General features: G+C 38.8%; 1 protein-coding gene across 1 annotated transcript in view; it reads left to right on the top strand.

Moving 5' to 3' along the window:
* DDX60L (DEAD (Asp-Glu-Ala-Asp) box polypeptide 60-like) overlaps positions 1-18,624 on the top strand; it is a 143,983-nt gene that overhangs the window by 40,077 nt on the left and 85,282 nt on the right. Inside the window, exons 11-19 of the mRNA XM_011967792.1 lie at positions 2,690-2,795; positions 3,224-3,339; positions 4,880-5,040; positions 8,207-8,465; positions 12,073-12,239; positions 13,158-13,307; positions 13,914-14,063; positions 15,461-15,580; positions 16,344-16,439. Of these exons, the coding sequence (XP_011823182.1) occupies positions 2,690-2,795; positions 3,224-3,339; positions 4,880-5,040; positions 8,207-8,465; positions 12,073-12,239; positions 13,158-13,307; positions 13,914-14,063; positions 15,461-15,580; positions 16,344-16,439 (1,325 nt within the window). The remainder of the gene's footprint in view (positions 1-2,689; positions 2,796-3,223; positions 3,340-4,879; positions 5,041-8,206; positions 8,466-12,072; positions 12,240-13,157; positions 13,308-13,913; positions 14,064-15,460; positions 15,581-16,343; positions 16,440-18,624) is intronic.

Below are 18,624 nucleotides of genomic sequence, written 5' to 3'. Positions count from 1 at the left end.
ATAGGGTTAAATTTACAGGAATCTCTTGGCAGTTTCTAGAATCCGTCTGTCTTTCTGCATAGGCCAAATAGTCACGTTGAATGTGGATGTGAGGAAAATCACCACTCCTGTATTATTCAAGTCTTTAATGGTGGCGTTAATCTCTGCAATCCCTGCAGGAATGCAGTATTACTTTTGGCTTACGATTTTTCTAAGTATAGACAGTTCTAGTGGCTACAATAAGCCCTCGTTCCATAGGTCAAGGAACCAACCTGGGGATTTGTTGAGTTGCTGGGTATGTCTGTCCCAGTTACACATTCTGAAACTGGTGAAATAACCACACAGTAGATTCAGGGACCCACTGTGAGATGAACTTGAGAGAAAACTTCATGAGTCACCTGACGCTCCACAAGCCCTTACTGACGGTGGGGTGGGCGGTTGGGGGCACAGTGACATTCTGGGTCGCCTGGAATTAGTGCCAGTTCAGAATCAGTATCCAGTAATCCCCTGAAGTCAGATGATTTCCCCTTCTCCAGTGGACAGTCACTCTGATAAATAGCAGTAGGTCCCTTTGAGGATGACTGAAGAAAGATGAACAGTATGAGTTTGGGCAGTGGAGCAGGGTCCTCCTTCAAAGGGACTCAGCCTTCTCTCCAATCAAGGGATTCTGGGTCTGTAACGGGGCTTAAGTTTAAGAACTGATTAGGAGCCATGACTGGTGATTTAAGTTCAGCATTTGTTCACTTTCCTTAGAACTCTTTCTCTTATACAGATCAATTTAGAATTTAGTGGAATGCCTATCTATTGTTTTTTTCTAGGAACGCTAAGACCAGCTAGCCAATGCCGTAGGTTTCTGTGAATCAGACTATTCAGATTACTGCTTTGACTTTGCCGTCCATTATGGTAACCATAACTACCTTATCTTTAGCGATTAAGTGCTGCCACTTGCCCCCTGCCACCCCAGGATTGAATTATCCCTGTTGCATTTAGGGAACCCAGTTTACTGGTAGCATTTCCCACTGCAATTTCTGACTTACACAGTAGAGTAACCATGGAGCTATTCCAGAATTCTGGGGTTCCCCTTACAATTTTATTTCTCACAGTTGTGGTGGAAGGTGTGTCCTCTGCACCCTTATGGATTGAGTGAGCAGATCTTACATGAGAAGTCACTCTGGGCCGGGCGCGGTGGCTCAAGCCTGTAATCCCAGCACTTTGGGAGGCCGAGACGGGCGGATCACGAGGTCAGGAGATCGAGACCATCCTGGCTAACACGGTGAAACCCCGTCTCTACTAAAAATACAAAAAACTAGCCGGGCGAGGTGGCGGGCGCCCGTAGTCTCAGCTACTCGGGAGGCTGAGGCCGGAGAATGGCGTGAACCCAGGAGGCGGAGCTTGCAGTGAGCTGAGATCCGGCCACTGCACTCCAGCCTGGGTGGCAGAGCGAGACTCCGCCTCAAAAAAAAAAAAAAAAGAGAAGTCACTCTGACCTTCCAATCTCTCTAAGCCTTTGGATACCTTAGGTCAATCACATGTCCAACTGGAGTTTCAGAAGCAGACAATAGAGACATCAGAGGAAGAAATATCCATAGATAATGACTGAAAATATTTTTTTTTCTGATTTAATGAAAGACACAAATACCTGGAGTTAGGATGCAGAAATGAGTCTCATATAGGACATACACATATACACATTCACGCAGCTATGCCCACAACACACACACACACACACACACACACACACACACACACACACCCCCAACTAGACACATTGTAGTGTAACCGCAGCATACCAAAAACGGAGTTCTCTTAAGAATTAGAAAGAAAACAGTTACCTACAAAGACATAAAAGTTAAATTGCTAGTAGACTTCTCCACAATAGCAGTGAACACAAGATGGTAATGAAATAATATCTTTTAAGTAATGAGGCAAAATAATGGTTGTTGGGGGATAGTATAACCAGCATAAGTATAACTTATGAATGAGGAAATAATATAGATATTTTCAGATGCACAAGAACTGAGTTAACTAGCATCATATCCTCATTAAAAATATTTGTATATGATACAATTCAGGAAGAAGGAAATAGTCCCAAGGGAAAGTGAGAGATGCAAGAGGAATGCAAGTGGGAATTGTGGATACATTGGCAGACGGATATTGCCCAGAATTTAGGAATGAGGAAGGAGAAGGATTGTATTTTTTCTTCTATAGTTTTGAACAAAGTTAAATTTAAAAATTCTTTAGTCAAAGCTAAATTTAAAAATTACTCTAAAGAATATTTGGTGATACATAAAATACTTGGATTATTAATTTTTTCCTATTTTTGTCATTTAATTTTCGTGGAGACTTTTATGTAGGTGAATTCTGAGTGATGCTTCTTTTTTCAAGTGCTGTTATTACTATACTGTGACTCATTATTCATGTTGTGAAATAATAAAAAAGAATAAGTATTTGGAAATGGAAAACCTACATGTTCATCTATCTGGTGATCTGTTACTATCTACATACATATATAAATGACTATATACTAATTTTTAACATACTGGCTTGTTATAACATGTTTGCTTTGAGGAATATCTCATTTGGAAGCTCTAACTTGGTAAACTTTAATAAAATTTATATAAAATATTGTGCATTTGAAATTTTAAAAATAATGTTCAAAATTCATATTGGGTAGTTACACCTTTCCTCTCAAATTTGTATTTGTTTTCAGAAATCTCCTTGGAAAAGATGCCTAGTGTGGGTTTTATTCCAATGACATCTTCTGTAATTGATGAGTTTGTTGGAGATATGATGAAGGATTTACCTATTCTAAAGAGGTATAGAGTTAACGAAGTACCTGATTTAGTGCCATTAACTCTAAAATACTAGTGAAATGAATGACTCATCAAAATGTCTGTGTAATATATCATATCAGGATATGGTAAATTCTATATAATATGGCTATAATACATTTAAGTGATTGTAACATCTAGTATGGCAATATGATTATATAAAAATCTATGTTATTTTGAACATACAATAAAATTACTTCAGCTATAAAGTTTACTACATAGTTGTTGATATAGATGTGACTGTTACAAGAATGACAGAAATTCAGGGGTTTTATGTCTCTGAGATTTTGTGACCCATATTATATCACAAAAATAGAAAAAGAGATTTTTTGATTTCTATATTATAGCCTGAAGTTTGTGCTAAACTTTGAAAAATCTAAAATTTTAAAAAAATTATTTATTTATTTTTACAGTGATGATCCAGTTGTTCCTTCACAGTTTAAAGAAAAGACATCTGATGAACTTTTGCACTGGCATGCTCAAAGACTCGTTAGTGACAACTATGACAGGATCAAATGTCACATTGATGGTGAGCTCTGTAACCACAATAAAATAGAGCTTATACAAATTGCCTTTGCTGCTCTTTTTATTAACAGTGAAAAGGCATTACATTGTAAACACATTATATTTTGAATGAGATCTATCTATATATTATATATAATACAATATTTTGAATGAGATCTCTATGTACAATATATACTATATATACACATATATATACACGCCCACTATATATATATATACAATTGAAGAGACACTGTAGGAAGCATGCTGTCTGAAAAAAATCCCCCTATATTATCTGGTGTGCATATGTATGTATGCATGCAGATGTATCTGTTAATTCAAATAGAGATTTATTAATCTTTTAAGGACATACATATGCATGGTATTGTCATGAAAATATCAGATGCTGTTTAAGTGGGAAAGATAGTTGATGGTTTTAGGAATCTGTCCATACCTTGAAGTAAATATGCTGATACAGCCATAGTCTTCCTACAATTTTAGCTCTTTTCCTGCCAAACTATTGTCTAGTTGATTGCATGCTGCCAAGTACCAGCATACTTGTGCCCATGAAAACTCAGTAATGAGGAGGGGTTGAATCTGCAAAAAGTAAAGCCCATAAAACAATTAAAAATAGGTCGTAAAGAAAGGAATTCATAGATCTTTTCTTCCTGGTTCATTCTTTTAGTGTCTTTCTCCAGTCCCATGTTTATTTCCACCCTTTTCAGAACTAGTAAAACTTTTCAGAAGGATGTAGAAATAAGTCAAGTAAGCATGCCAGTTGCATATAGGAAGAAGTCTGTTTATTTAAGTGTCTTCCAAGATTCTGCATGGTGTGCTTCCAGAGTGGTTTGATTTGTGATCGCGTACACAAACACAGAAAAAGCAACAACATCCAAAACAACAAAATGCCAGCTTATTTATTATATCTTTTACGTTTGTAAAGAGTGTTCCTAGGTCTCAAGTGAGTCTAACCTTGCTTCCTGGAATTTTCTGTCATTTGAATTTTTGCATGGTGTAAGATAATTGGTATCAGCATCTGTGAGCTGTAAGCTCCTAAATATTTGTGACCAGAAGTAGAGGTTTTCCTTTTTAGGAATGCAAACAGAATGTTTTAGGTCCAGGGTCAGCCACCTTTTTCTGAAAGGTCTAAGTAATAAATATTTTAGGCTTTGCAAACCAAGAGACAAAAATTGAGAGCATGATGTAGGTACTAATATAATCATTTAGAGTGTAACCAATTACAAAAAAATGTACTGATCAGATTTGACCATGTGGACCTAGTTGTTCTAGGTGAATGTGCTATTATACTGTCCCAAACCTGCCTCTTCTTCTCTTCTCCTGCCAAATGACGGGGCAATGTCCATGTACTTGGAGCGGGACATTAGCAGAGCTTTGTCCTCTCTCTTCTTCAAATAATATAAGGAATTGTTTTGTCAGCATATGGTAGTCTGATCTCATTGGCAAATACTGAATTATTCTGGAGTATAAAAAAAAATAATATGTGGGTACACATATATAACAATATTTTAAAATACATGTTTACATTTTAAGTCTTTCTATTTCAGAACAATCTAGAGATCCTCATGTTCTTGATTTCCTGAAAAAGAGTCAGGATAATCAGCAATTTTATGGGAAATCATTAGAATCAATCTCTACAAAAGTCATTGTAACTCAAACTACTCAGCCAAAGGAGGATACCAGCGGTGCCAGTGGTAAAATATTACAGGTAGATCTCATATATTTTACCTATTTTTTTCTTTGATCTTGTTTTGCTTTCTTTAGCCTCATATTTGTCTCTAGAGGTGTCTTCCATGCTCTTCTTTCTCATGTTTGCTAACTGTCTTAGTCCATTATCATATTGCTAGAAAGATATACCTGAGATTGGGTAATTTATAAAGAAAAAAGGTTTAATTGGCTCACAGTTCTGCAGGCTGTACAGGAAGCATGGTGGCATCAGCTTCTGGGCCTCAGGGAACTTCTTTTTCTTTTTCTTTTTTTTTTTTTGAGATGGAGTTTTGCTCGTTGCACAGGCTGGAGTGCAGTGGCGCGATCTCAGCTCACTACACCCTTTGCCTCCTGGGTTCAGGCAATTCTTCTGTCTCAGCCTCCCAAGTAGCTAGGATTACAAGCACCCACCACCACGCCCAGCGAATTCTTGGCATTTTTAGTAACCACAGGTTTTCATCCTGTTGGCCAGGCTGATCTCGAACTCCTGACCTCAGGTGATCCACCCACCTCAGCCTCCCAAAGTGCTGGGATTACAGGTGTGAGCGACTGCACCCAGCTTTCAGGGAACTTGTAATCATGACAGAAGACAAAGGAGGAGACAGCACTTCACATGACTGGAGTAAGAGGAAATGTTGGGGAGGTGCTACATACTTTTAAACAGCCAGATCTTGCACAAGTCACTCATTCACTATCATGAGAACAGCACTGAGTGGGATGGTGTTAAACCATTTATCAGAAACCCCCTCCCCATGATGCAGTCACCTCCCATCAGGCCCTGCTTCCAATGCTGGGGACTACAATTCTACATAAGATTTGGGGGGGCCACAGACCCAAATCATATCACTTGCAAATGAGTTATTTTACTTGCTTGCCATTAGAAATTCTAAGAAGATTACATAAAATCTAGTATTCTATCGTTTTTAGAATAAGAAAAGATAGATTTTCTGATAACAAACTTAGAGCATTAAAGGATTACAAGCTTGGATTTAGAAAAGTCAAATTTAAGTTAAAAGAAATGCTTGTGATCTGGGTCCAGTGGCTCACACCTGTAATTCCAGCACTTTGGGAGGCTGAGGTGGGCAGATCACCTGAGGTCAGCAGTTCAACACCAGCCTGGCCTGCCAATGTGGCAAAACCCCATCTCCTCTAAAATACAAGAAATAGCCGGGCATTGTGGTGGGTGCCTGTAATCCCAGCTACTCAGGAGGCTGAGGCAGGAGAATTGCTTGAACCTAGGAGGCGGAGGTTGCAATGAGCCAAGATCATGTCACTGCACTCCAGCCTGGGTGATAGAGCAAGACTGTGTCTCAAAAAAAAAAAAAAAAAAAAAAAAAAAAAAAATTTCATGTATTAGTTTAATTACAGTGAAAATCTTTTTACATAGAGGTGGCAAAAATAGGCCTAAAATTTCCATCAGCTTTATTATTTTGCCTGATTTTTGAAAACTGTCTATGTTTTTAAGTCATTTATGCCATTTATCTATCCTGGACTTTTGTTTATATTAAAGGTAAGACCAGGTCTTCTTGAAAGGAATCCTCCATAACTATTTTCTTTTTCTTCCTGGCTTTACACTAGACCATGCTTGTTTACAAACTTAGAATCCCTATAATTAAAAAAAAAAAATTAAAAAGGTAATGTGGAAAAGTATCAGGTAATACAAATGATAGTGTTTATAACTGAACAAATGGTAGATTTTATGGCTCTGCTTGGGGAGGTACTACTTTGCGATCATTCTTCATCAGAGGGGATTTCATTAGGCTTCAGTACTTCTCTCTTGGCCTCATGGATGGGAATTAAGGAAAGGCATTTATTTGCTTTGGTAAATCCCCTTCCTGAGGTCAACCATGCTAAATACGTGAAAGAGCACAAACCAAACTATTGATGACCGATGGCACTTATTATGGCTGCCTTACCCTAATTGGAGTAGGAAAGGGAATGTTTTTGGAGAATGAAACATAAAAGCTCCAGAAGGAAAAGATCCAAAATATGAAAACATTTCTCTTTCCCACTAATGTCAGAAAATTCTTAATCAGAGATCTAGAGTCTTCCTTTTCCTTGCCAGACTGTGAATTCATTAACCAGGCTGAAGTTGCAAAGGCTACAAGGAAATCTTATATATCAGTGAGAGGATATCTCCTCAAAGTCATTCCAGGTAACAGTTATCACTAATTGCGCTGTAGGTTTCTTAGCACTGCTGGTAGGTCTCTCTCCTAGAGCTATTTAAGGGCCTATCTAGCCACAGAACACATACTTTCAACTGTAGAGGCTCCACCTCAGCCCACAGTCCTAACCTCCTCTGGGCTGAGGGTGGCCAGATGGGGCTGGCTCAGGCAAAGGTCCAGGCTTGACTTCAAGCATAAGGATCAAAGTGAATACAGCATCCTGAAGCAACCACCTTCTACAGCTCTTGTGCAAGGGCCTCACCCAGCTGAGCCCTTTGCCAAGCCCTGTGCCCGAGGCTGGCCCCTGTGTCCCAGGCTGTGCACCTCTGCTCCTTTGGTAGCGCTAATTGTGGGGCCAGGAAGCGATGTGAGCTTGTTCAGTTCTGTTATGTTGGTAGCATGAGGCCTAGGAGCAGCCTCTACACTGAAATAGAAGCAAAATGGGAATTAAATGTTTGATCTAGTTAGGGGAGGGGTGGGAAAAATTACCACCCCACTAAGTATGTGTGATTCCTCCATTTTCCAGTGGGATTTCTGTTTTTTTCCCCATATTGACTAATTGTCTGCTTAGACCATTGGTGTTTTTCAACATGAGTCTCCAAAGAGTGAGCGGGATCTGGGAGGCCCAAAATGCTTTGTGGGGTGGAGAATGAATAAATTAATTAAGTTCCAAATTTCCAAGAAGCTCCCCTACAGTCAAGCTCAGTGGCTACTCTTTCTCTTCTTTGTTTTCTTCCATTTACTCCTTTATTAATAATCTACACCATTTAGAAATCTAGAAAATCTTCTGCAGTAAGAGGCAATTTACATTTATATTGAAGTTTAAGTAGGTTTGCATCACACAGACTTTAATTTTAAGAAAAGACCTTAAGAATTCTTGCCTGTGCAAGAGTAGAATGATGGCCAGAATCCTCAGTAAATGCACAAAACATAATCTTACTAGTGAAATGTCATAATGGAATTTTCCCACTTGTTTCATATGTTCCTTTTATTATTGAGCAGAATACCAAACCCTCCAAAATTACCAAAAAGAAGAAGAAGAAGAAGAAGTCATTTCTCAAAGAAGACCAGAACAAAGATCAGCAAAAGGATGATCTGCTGTTTTCTATTGAAGAGGAGATGAAGATGAATTTACATTCTGGAATAAGGAAATTGGAAGAATATTTGACATCATGTGCAAGTAATTCAGTGAAATTTGGAGTTGAAATATCAGGATTAATTGCCTGCTTTAAAGCATGGAAAGAACATTGCCAAGGTGAAGGTATGGGACTCCATACTCTATGGATAAAGAGTAGTGATGAAAATATTAATGATGTTAACATATTTACTGAATGCATGGTTGTGCTAAAACTTCGTACAATCCATTGTCTGATTTTATTCTCAACGTGACCCTTTAGGATAGTTATTATTATATTTTGCAGACAAGAAAGTGGAATTGCAGAGGTTAGACAGAGGGTCCCAATAGGGAAAAGATGGCACATTCAAAAAGAAATGAGGAGAGTATAAAGAAAAAACTCTTTCCAAAAGTGTGGAGAGAATTAAGGGGATCCACAAAGCAAGATGAGGCTCAGCAGCAGCAACAGGGCCTATCAGAGAAGGAAAGCTGTCAGCACCAGGGAGATGTGAAGCTGCTGTTGAGAGGTGATTCTCCTTTGGTTTTTCCATGTTTCTGCCCGCCTAACCTGTAGAGGCATTGACAGATTCACTTCCAGACTGTCTTTTTAAGTATGTTTGTACAGTGAACAGGCTTGGAAGGAAGAAATTGTGTTTCTCTCTAGGGCAAAGGCCAAGTTTGTTTACTGTCCAGTTAATAAAGATTACATTTCCTTCCAGGGCAAAGACGCAGGTTTTACCTGAGACTCATTATAAAATATTTTGGTTTTCTAAGCAAAGATTTCCTTAGCTGTGACATAAAACTACTTTGTGTGGTTTCTGCCTGGGCTCTATATCTCCCCCATGGAGCACAAGGGGAACCGACATATACATGATGTACGTTGTATTGTTTCCTGTGCCATGATAATAAAGCCTTTTGTCTCTGACCCAGGAGTCTCATGTCTTTCGCCAGCAACCATGAGACTATGAAAGACTAAATTGCTAACTTGTAAATAGGATAAAATCTCAGCCCTTTCCTAGTTTTTGACAAGAGCAGGGAAGTGGATGGTTGCCAGAATTCCTTGAGAGCCCTAGCTATGGGGGAATAGATGCCCAATAGCACCTGCAGTCCTAGGTAACGGTGCACAACCATTTCCACACTGTGGGCTGGCAGGGAGGGAACTGGATTGAAACAGGCCCTGTCTGCCTAGCATTCTAAGTGCTCCCTCAAATTTCTGTGGCTCCCCATGCCCTCCTGTATCAATGTCTCCAACTGGCAGTAAAGAATGATTTTGGTGAAATATGTAGCAGAAATGATGTGTGCATATTATTTTCAGGTATTACGTCTTCACATGACTTACAGTGTGTGCTTTTATTATTTATTTTCCTGAAGACTGAATTGTGGAAGAGCTAACTAAGGGAAAGAATCAGAAAAAAACTGAGAAGAGATACGTGATTTTTTTTTTTTTTCTTTTCTTTGGGACAGTCTCACTGTCGCCCAGGCTGGAGTGCAGGGCAGCGATCTCAGCTCACTGCAACCTCCACCTCCTGGATTCTAGCTTCAAGTGATTCTCCTGCCTCAGCCTCCTGAGTAGCTGGGATTACAGGCAACTGCCACCATGCCTGGCTGATTTTTGTATTTTTAGTAGAGACAGGGTTTTGCCATGTTGGCCAGGCTGGTCTCGAACTCCTGACCTCAGGTGATCCATCTGCCAGGGTGTCCCAAAGTGCTAGGATTACAGGCGTGAGCCACTGCGCCCAGCCTGAGATATGTGATTTTGATGCTAGACCAAGCTGACAATTCCTCTTCAAGTTGTGGTTGATCACCCTGTCTTGAGTATCTCCTACTCAGACCCTTTTCATGTGTGGCCACGTGACTCTGTAGTCAGGCTCACCTCTCTATTCTACTTCCCAGCAAAGCCAGTGCCTCAGTGGGCTGTCAGAGACCATGCTCATTTTCATCTCTAAGCTTTAGCATATGTGTTTTTACTTATCCATGATGCCGTATCAGATAGGAATTGCCATTAGCTATAAACAGAGATAGGAATTAACAGTGGCTTAAAAAAAATAGTTTACGGCCGGCACGGTGGCTCAAGCCTGTAATCCCAGCACTTTGGGAGGCCGAGATGGGCAGATCACGAGGTCAGGAGATCGAAACCATCTTGGCTAACACGGTGAAACCCCGTCTCTACTAAAAAATACAAAAAACTAGCCGGGCGAGGTGGCGGGCACCTGTAGTCCCAGCTACTCGGGAGGCTGAGGCAGGAGAATGGCGTAAACCCGGGAGGCGGAGCTTGCAGTGAGCTGAGATCTGGCCACTGCACTTCTGGGTGACAGAGCAAGACTCCGTCTCAAAAAAAAAAAAAAAAAAGAAAGTTTATTTCTCTTTCATGTAAAAGAAGTCCAGAGATAGGCAGTTCAGTGTCACTGGGAACTTAGGCTCTGCTATCATCATATTATACCGTTTTTAGTGCATGAGTTGTATTCTTAAAGTAATGTTATGAATGCAGTTGGCGACTGATGCTACAGCCATGATAACTGTGTTCCAGAACAAAGTAGAAAGAAGAAAAAAGGGCAAATTTGTACATTCATGCTGTATTTCTTCTATGTAAGGAGCCTTACTCCCAGAAATTCCACCAATTTCTGCTTGCTTCTCAATGGCCAAACTTAGTAACAAAACCACACCAAACCACAGAAAGATTAGAAAATGTGAACTTTGAATGGGACATATTGCAGTATCCATTAGTATGGGGATTTATAAGAAAGCATTGGGTGAGAATGGATGTTGAGGAGATAATCATCAGTTTCTGCTACAGATGTTCTCCTGCTTGTCTTCATTGGCCTAAATTCAGTGTGTCCTTCAAGGCCACCCTCTCGTGGAGTCCTCCCAACTTCTCCTGCTCACATAACACTGCTTCTATCACTCCATTTGGATCCTGAATTGTAAATCACTTAGATATTTTACTGATCTGTTTCAACACGAATCCCTTGTTCTCCAATTAGACTGAAGGTTCCTCGATGTAAGACCTCTGTCTTAAATTTCATTTGTACTTCCTTAAAGCATACATGGGTGGTCTGCATAAGCAGTTACTCAGTAGTATTTGTCAAGAAAGAGGATATTTCTTGACAAAGAGGAAAGAAGATAAAGAGCCCTGACTTTATATGGAATGGTTAGTAGTGGGGTAGAGATAAAGAGGTTATATGTGAACAGGAGGTAATAGAAGGGCTTAGGAGAGTCTGGATAGAATGATTGGGATGCAGTGAGGTTGTATCTTAGCCCTCAATAATTGAGGGGTTCCGCTGATGGTTTCATAAATATAAGTACTGTATGTGGTCAAGAGTAGGCCTTGATAAATGTTGCTCATGTTTTGGTCAGGCGTCTAAAATCATAGGACTTTTTCCTATAAACAAGAGAAGACGACACAGAAATAATATGTGGGTTATTGTGTTATTTTTCCCTGGAAATGTGTACAGAGCTCAGTTTCAATGGTTCTTATTTCTGCTGGAAATCACAAAATTTGTTTCTTTTCTTTTTTGCCTATACTTACCTAGCTATGTCTAAGTTACTTAAGATGATAAGTAAATGTGGGTAGATGGAGTATTAATTTAATTTAATCATGAGTTTTAGTTTTTAATGCTCTAAAATCCCCTTTAAGTCAAGTAAAATAGTGAGGTTTAATCAAATAAGGTTAATTGATTAACTCAATGATTGTCATGAGTGATCAAGCAGTTATTTCTGATGTTCTTTGTAACAATTTTATTGTTTCTTTAACAAGGCAAAATTTCAAAAGATTTAAGTATAGCTGTTCAAATGATGAAAAGGATTCATTCACTTCTGGAGAGATACCCAGAAATTTTGGAAGCTGAACATCATCAATATATAGCTAAATGCCTTAAATATTTAGGCTTTAATGATTTGGCAAACTCTTTGGATCCAACTCTGGTAAGAGAACTAGAATTTCTTATACTTTAAATTTTACTCAATTTTAATACAGAAGAATAATAAGTCTAATAAAGTATCTCACATATAGAGTTATCAATTGAATATGTTTACTCTGATTATAGTTTATAAAATAATAGATTTGAGATTATTTATTAATAACCTAGCTGACAAACTTTGAAGTAAATTAAAATTAGAAAATTTGTACAGATGCTTTCTGAAAACAGAAATTAAATACTAGATGATGTCTAGATGCCACTTTAAACCCTCCATAATAGGAATGAATCCTATACATAAGTCTAGCACAATCTAAAAACTGTAATGTAGTGAGATTGAAGAATGATCTTTAATAGGGTTCCAGGTTCCAATTCCAGGATGAACTTTTTTTAACGTTAATATCTGCTATTTCACTTTTCCCAAGAATAATATTTTAGGTGATAAAACTCTTCTTACTGCAATATTATACTATTTAAAAGCATAGTAGGCCAGGCATGTTAGCTCATGCCTGTAATCTCAGCACTTTGGAAGGTCAAGGTGAGCAGATCACTTGAACCCAGGAGTTCAAGACCAGCGTGGGCAACATGACAACACCCTGTCTATACAACACACACACACACACACAATATTAACCACAGTTGATGGCATGTGCCTATAGTCCCAGCTACTCAGCCAGGGGGTGGGATAGGGAGTGGTGGGGCTGAGGCAGGAGGATCACTTGCACCCAGAAGTTCAAGGCTACAGTGAGCTATGATTGTGCCACTGCACTCCAGCCTGGGTGACAGAGCGAGACCCTGTCTCAAACAACAACAACAACAACAACAAAGATAGTAAAAATGCCTTGTGCATAGAATGTGCTCGGTGGATATTTAATAAATGTTTATTCAATTTTGAATTTCAAATAATATATGAAAATAATAACAGATGATAGGAGATGACAAAAAGAAGAAGAAATACTCCATTGACATTGGACCAGCTCGGTTTCAACTGCAATACATGGGCCATTACTTGATACGAGATGAAAGAAAAAATCCGGATCCCAGGATCCAGGATTTTATTCCCAACACATGGCAGGTAATGACAACAAACATTGTACTTTTCTAATCAGTGTGACTTCAGAACTTTTCCTTACTGTGTCTCTACATGTTAAATTTTGCATAAACTTCTTAATCTTGTTTAATGCCTTTCCTCTCCTGTGCCTGGAGAGTGTAACCAGAGTATGAGAAATCAATCACTTCTTCCCCTTCTTGGCCTCTTTATTTTCACCATCAGTGGAAGTTACACTGATACCTGTTTGTATGTGAAGGCATGCTAATGTGGCATTACTAGTTTTTAGCACTCAATTTTTGAAATTTCTTTCTGTACTTGCTCAATGAAAATTAGAAAAAGTGTTTTCTAATGGAAAAATGTGTTTTACTCAGTCTCGCTTTCGATTTTGCAGAAATGGAACCTTCTCTCTAGGCCAAAATGTAAAACAAAATCTCTTTTCTGAGGGAATGGCATGAGTAATCCAGGCATTTTCCTGAATCCTTCAAGTGTTCACTAGACGTAATCTTCAGGGGTTCAGGGAGTTCCCCCAAAGGTAGCGTAATACGGGTGCAGGAGACAGAAGGTACAAAGGATACTGTCTGTGTTTTGGTAACATGCTGTTCACTTTCTTGAACGCTTTGTACCCTGCAGCGGGAACTCCTGGATGTGGTGGATAAGAATGAGTCAGCAGTGATTGTTGCCCCAGTGTCAGCAGGAAAAACCTATGCTTCCTACTACTGCATGGAGAAAGTGCTGAGGGAGAGCGATGACGGGGTGGTCGTGTACATTGCACCTGCAAAGGTAGTGCTTGAGTGACTTTCATTTTTTCTTTCATTCCTGAACATTCCTTTAAAAAGAATGCACATGGTCACATTCTAGATCTAATTCACTATTTTATTTTAATTTTATTTTTTTGAGACAGAGTCTTGCTCTGTTACCCAGGCCAGAGTACAGTGGCACGATCTTGGCTCACTGAAACCTCTGCCTCCCATTTTCAAGTGATTCTCCCGCCTCAGCCTCTTGAGTAGCTGGGATTATAGGCACCCACTGCCATGTCTGGCTAATTTTTGAATTTTTAGTAGAGATGGGGTTTCATCATGTTGGCCAGGCTAGTCTCGAACTCCTGACCTCAGGTGATCCACCCACCTTGGCCTCCTGAAGTGTTGGGATTACAGGTGTGAGCCACTGCACCCGGCCAAGAAACTATTTTTGATATTTTCATTTTGTCTAATACATTAATATTTTCATTTATAGCTACTGCAATTATACTTATTTTTAGAAAATATTTCACTATCAAGAATGTAAAAATGATGACTATATAGTATTTTTAAGGATTAATTTTTTTTTAAATTTACATTTTAAGTTATTTCCCTTTCTCTCCCCCCTTTCCTTTTTTCCTTTTCACTCCCTCCCTCGGAGTGGTATGCTATGATTATAATTATGAAGATTTGTGTTTTGCTTTTAATTAATATTGTTTCAGTTAAAAAACACAGACAGGCATATATGACTTCCATTTCCAGCAATATGGCCATATAGGTCAACAGAGAAATCTCTTTGTGTAAAATATCTGAAATGCTGGATAAGAGACACCAAACATCTTTTTATATAATTATAGTTAAGCTCAAAACAATAGAAGGGGAATCCTAGAGGCTGAAAAATTTAAGAGAAGGCCACAGGGACTCTTTGCCTCTTTTAGGCAACAAGTTGCAGGAGCTTAAATAAGAAAGGATTCTGACAAATACAGGCAGAGAGAGCACTAGGAGGATCCCAGGCAGAGCAATGGTGGTATACCAGGAATCATGAACTTTCAATAGAAAGTCAATGAAAATAGAAAATATTGATTTTCAATAGAAAGTCATTCATTTGCCCATTATCACCATATACACAATATGTAATCTCTATCTATCTCGTGTGTGTGTGTGGGTGTGTGTGTGTAAAATCAAGGACGATCCAAGAGAATACTCAATGGTATCAAATAATTTCACTACTATCTGTATTTTTTCCCTACTTCTTTGTTTCATTTTCATTAAAGTGTGTGAGTGTGTGTGTGTATGTGAATGTGTGTGTGTGAATGTGTGTGTGTGAATGTGTATGTGTGAATGTGTATGTGTATATGTGTGGATTCTGTTGTCCTCAAGGTTTTATATATCTGTTCTCTACTGAGTGACTAATGTTTTTTTTTTTTTCTTGTCAATCAGTCCCTTGTTGGTCAAGTGGCTGCAACTGTTGAGAATCGTTTTACTAAAACGTTGCCTGCTGGCAGAACTCTATGTGGTGCTTTCACAAGAGATTATCGTCACAATGTACTAAACTGTCAGGTATGACATATTAATTAATGAGTTTATTATCAATTTATAGAGCAGTACTTATATAACTGTTTTGCTGGGAATCTGCAAAGCACAAGCCCTTATAGAAATCATTTCACTGAATTCACAAAGAAGATGAAATTGCTCACCCTAGAACTTAAAGTATGATAATAATAATAATAAAAATAAAATGAAATTGCTCTAAGGAAAATTTAAGGTTGTTCTACTCTAAAAAGTAAGAACTAGGCTCACCATCTCTAAGGATACTCACATTGTGAGCTGAAATTTCAAATAGAAAGTTATGATATTTCGTTATAACTTAGAAACGGATTCAAGTAGATTTGACAAATCCAATGCATTACTGAATGACTACCCAACTTTTTGTTTCCATTCAAAATTGCCAGTTCTTGTGAATGATGTTTATGGATCCTCATAATAAAAACTTATCTCAAAAAGATTGTGTGTTGACAGTGGACCCGTCAATAGGTAAATCATAGATTAAGATAGATTGTCTCCCTTATTGAATTCACCAAGTAGACATTTAAGACTAAACAAAATGTAAAACCATCATTACAGAGTAGAAGCTTTTATTTTTTCACTTTTATTAATCCAAATGTTCATAAATGTAAAGATTTAAATGAAACATGTCAAAGATGCAATGTTATCTTAATGAAACTGCTATCAGCAGCAGCATATTTTCTAGGTTCCTATTACTATGCCTGATATAAAATTAATGCTCCATAAAGTTAGCTACACTAATCGTTCATATTTGTAGGTACTTATTACAGTGCCGGAATGTTTTGAAATCCTGTTGCTTGCTCCTCATCGCCAAAAATGGGTGGAAAGGATCAGATATGTTATATTTGATGAGGTAGGTTTGGTGTTAGTTCTCTGGTTGATGTTCTAGTCTGCATACACACTATAATTTGTAATTTAAAGAATATGGGGCTTTTTCAGTGACGGTAGTTATCTAAGTTGTGCGTCAGCCAGGGTACCAACTGAAAACAGATCGCATATTCACATTAGTATAATTTTTAGGAAAGTGTTTTTACCAAGGTGCTGTTTACAAAGGTTTGTACAAGGGAAACCACAAGGTAAGTACAGTAGTCCAGAAGAGTACAAGCCTTTCGATCCTGTAAGGATGGAGGGAGGAGGAAGCAGTATGAACCTTAACAGAAGAGAGACTCTATAGATATGTCTCTTTGAGAAGAACAGTGACCTTGGTGAAGAATCACAGCTGGCCAAGGTTGACCTCTTAGGGAGAGAGAGCAAAAGAACAAAGACCTTGAGCTCATTGTCTTCTCTCCTTTCCATTTCTTGCCTACGCTTCCCACTGGCCAAACCCAGTAGAAGCTAGAGAGCTAAGGAGGCTGGGTGAGCCAATTCCCAAGATCAGACTTATTGGCCAGAGAGCAAGGTGGCGAATGGTGTAGATCTGGAAGGACATAGCTATGTTATTATCAAAATGAATGGAAAGAACTGTAAATAGAATTCAAGCTTTGTATTTTGTTGCTTCAAGGAATTTTCAACTTAAAGGAAAACTAGGTGACAAACCTATGTAGTAAATCTACTCCTTTTTTGTGTGAAGTTGGGAGCTGGCAGACATGCTGCCATTCTGCTTTCTTTGTCCTGAAAGTAGTCTGTTTCCTTTTATGCATCAGGCTGTATTGTGTGTTGCTGACTTTGAACATTCCCGTTTAAAGGGAAAACAAAGCAAAATCCTTGATCTTCACGATCTAGAACCTTGGATTGTAGTCTCATCTCAAAATGCCTAAGCACAATGATGTTAAAACGTGGGTAATGAGGCTGGGCACAGTGGTTCATGCCTGTAAACCCAGTACTTTGGGAGGCTGAGGCGGGTGGATCACCTGAGGTCAGGAGTTCGAGACCAACCTGACCAACATGGTGAAACCCCGCCTCTACTAAAAATACAAAAATTAGCCAAGCATGGTGGCGTGTTCCTGTAATCTCAGCTATTCGGGAGGCTGAGGTAGGAAAATCACTTGAACCTGGGAGGCGGAGGTTGCAGTGAGCCAAGATCACACCACTACACTTCAGCCTGGGCAACAATAGCGCAACTGCGTCTCAAAACAAAAATCAAAATGTGAATAACTTTGGTTTTCTGATTTATACATGCACAGAACTTGATGGTAAGAAGGCTTTAAAAATTGTTTATTCTAGAAAGTTCAGATAAATTGCCTGCTGATACAAAATATAAGAGTAGCATTTGGTAAAGTGGGCGATTATCTGACTAGATCAAAGTCAGAATGGATATGAGAACATTCTTCTTTATGTATTTATTACTAGGCTTGGTTAGTAAGTCTTTCCAGCTGAGACCCAATTGTCACGATGTATTCTGTTTAATTAAGACTAAAACTTGGACCTCCTCTCTAAGTCTTAATTTGCATTATTTAACCAAAGAGAATTGTTTCATTCATTCAATAGATGTTAATTGAGTACTTACTCTGTGCTGGGCACTGTGCTTTCTCCCTGGTATGCCTGTATTGACCTTGTGGTTTAGTGAAGGAGAGAGCAATTAAATAAGTAAATGTACCAATGAAAATATAAGTAAACGTTGTGATACAAACTCTGAAGAAAAAAATCAGTCAGTTTTCACCAAGATAATAGCAAAATGGGAAGTAAGAAGAACAACTTTGGAGCAGGTACTCAGGAAAGGTGTTTCTGAGGCAATGACCTTCAGCTGGGCTTTGCAGGGATAAGCAGGAATGGTCAGGTAAGAGGTGGATGAGGATTTTAAGTAGCAGGGTCGTATATGTGAAGACCCTCAGGTGGAACACATGTGTTCAAGGAATGAAAAGAAGGCCAGTATGTTGGGAGCAGAGTGCATGGCTGGGAAAGTGGCCTGAGATGGGGTTGGAAAGGTGGGAAGAAGCAAGATCACGCAAGAAGTTACACTTCCAGTTAAGCAGCTTGTAGTTTGCTGTAAATGCATTGGGAGGATAGTGTAGGGATTTAATTAGGGATGTAGTCTAATTTGATTTTTGTTTAATAATACCATTAGGGCTATGATGTGAAGAAAGTATAGAGAAAGAGTG

This window comes from Mandrillus leucophaeus, unplaced genomic scaffold, assembly GCF_000951045.1.
Source record: "Mandrillus leucophaeus isolate KB7577 unplaced genomic scaffold, Mleu.le_1.0 Scaffold81, whole genome shotgun sequence".
In the NCBI taxonomy this organism is placed as follows: Eukaryota; Metazoa; Chordata; class Mammalia; order Primates; family Cercopithecidae; genus Mandrillus; species Mandrillus leucophaeus.
The sequence above is the reverse complement of the archived record's forward strand: the minus strand, read 5'-3'. Positions and strand labels throughout refer to the sequence as shown.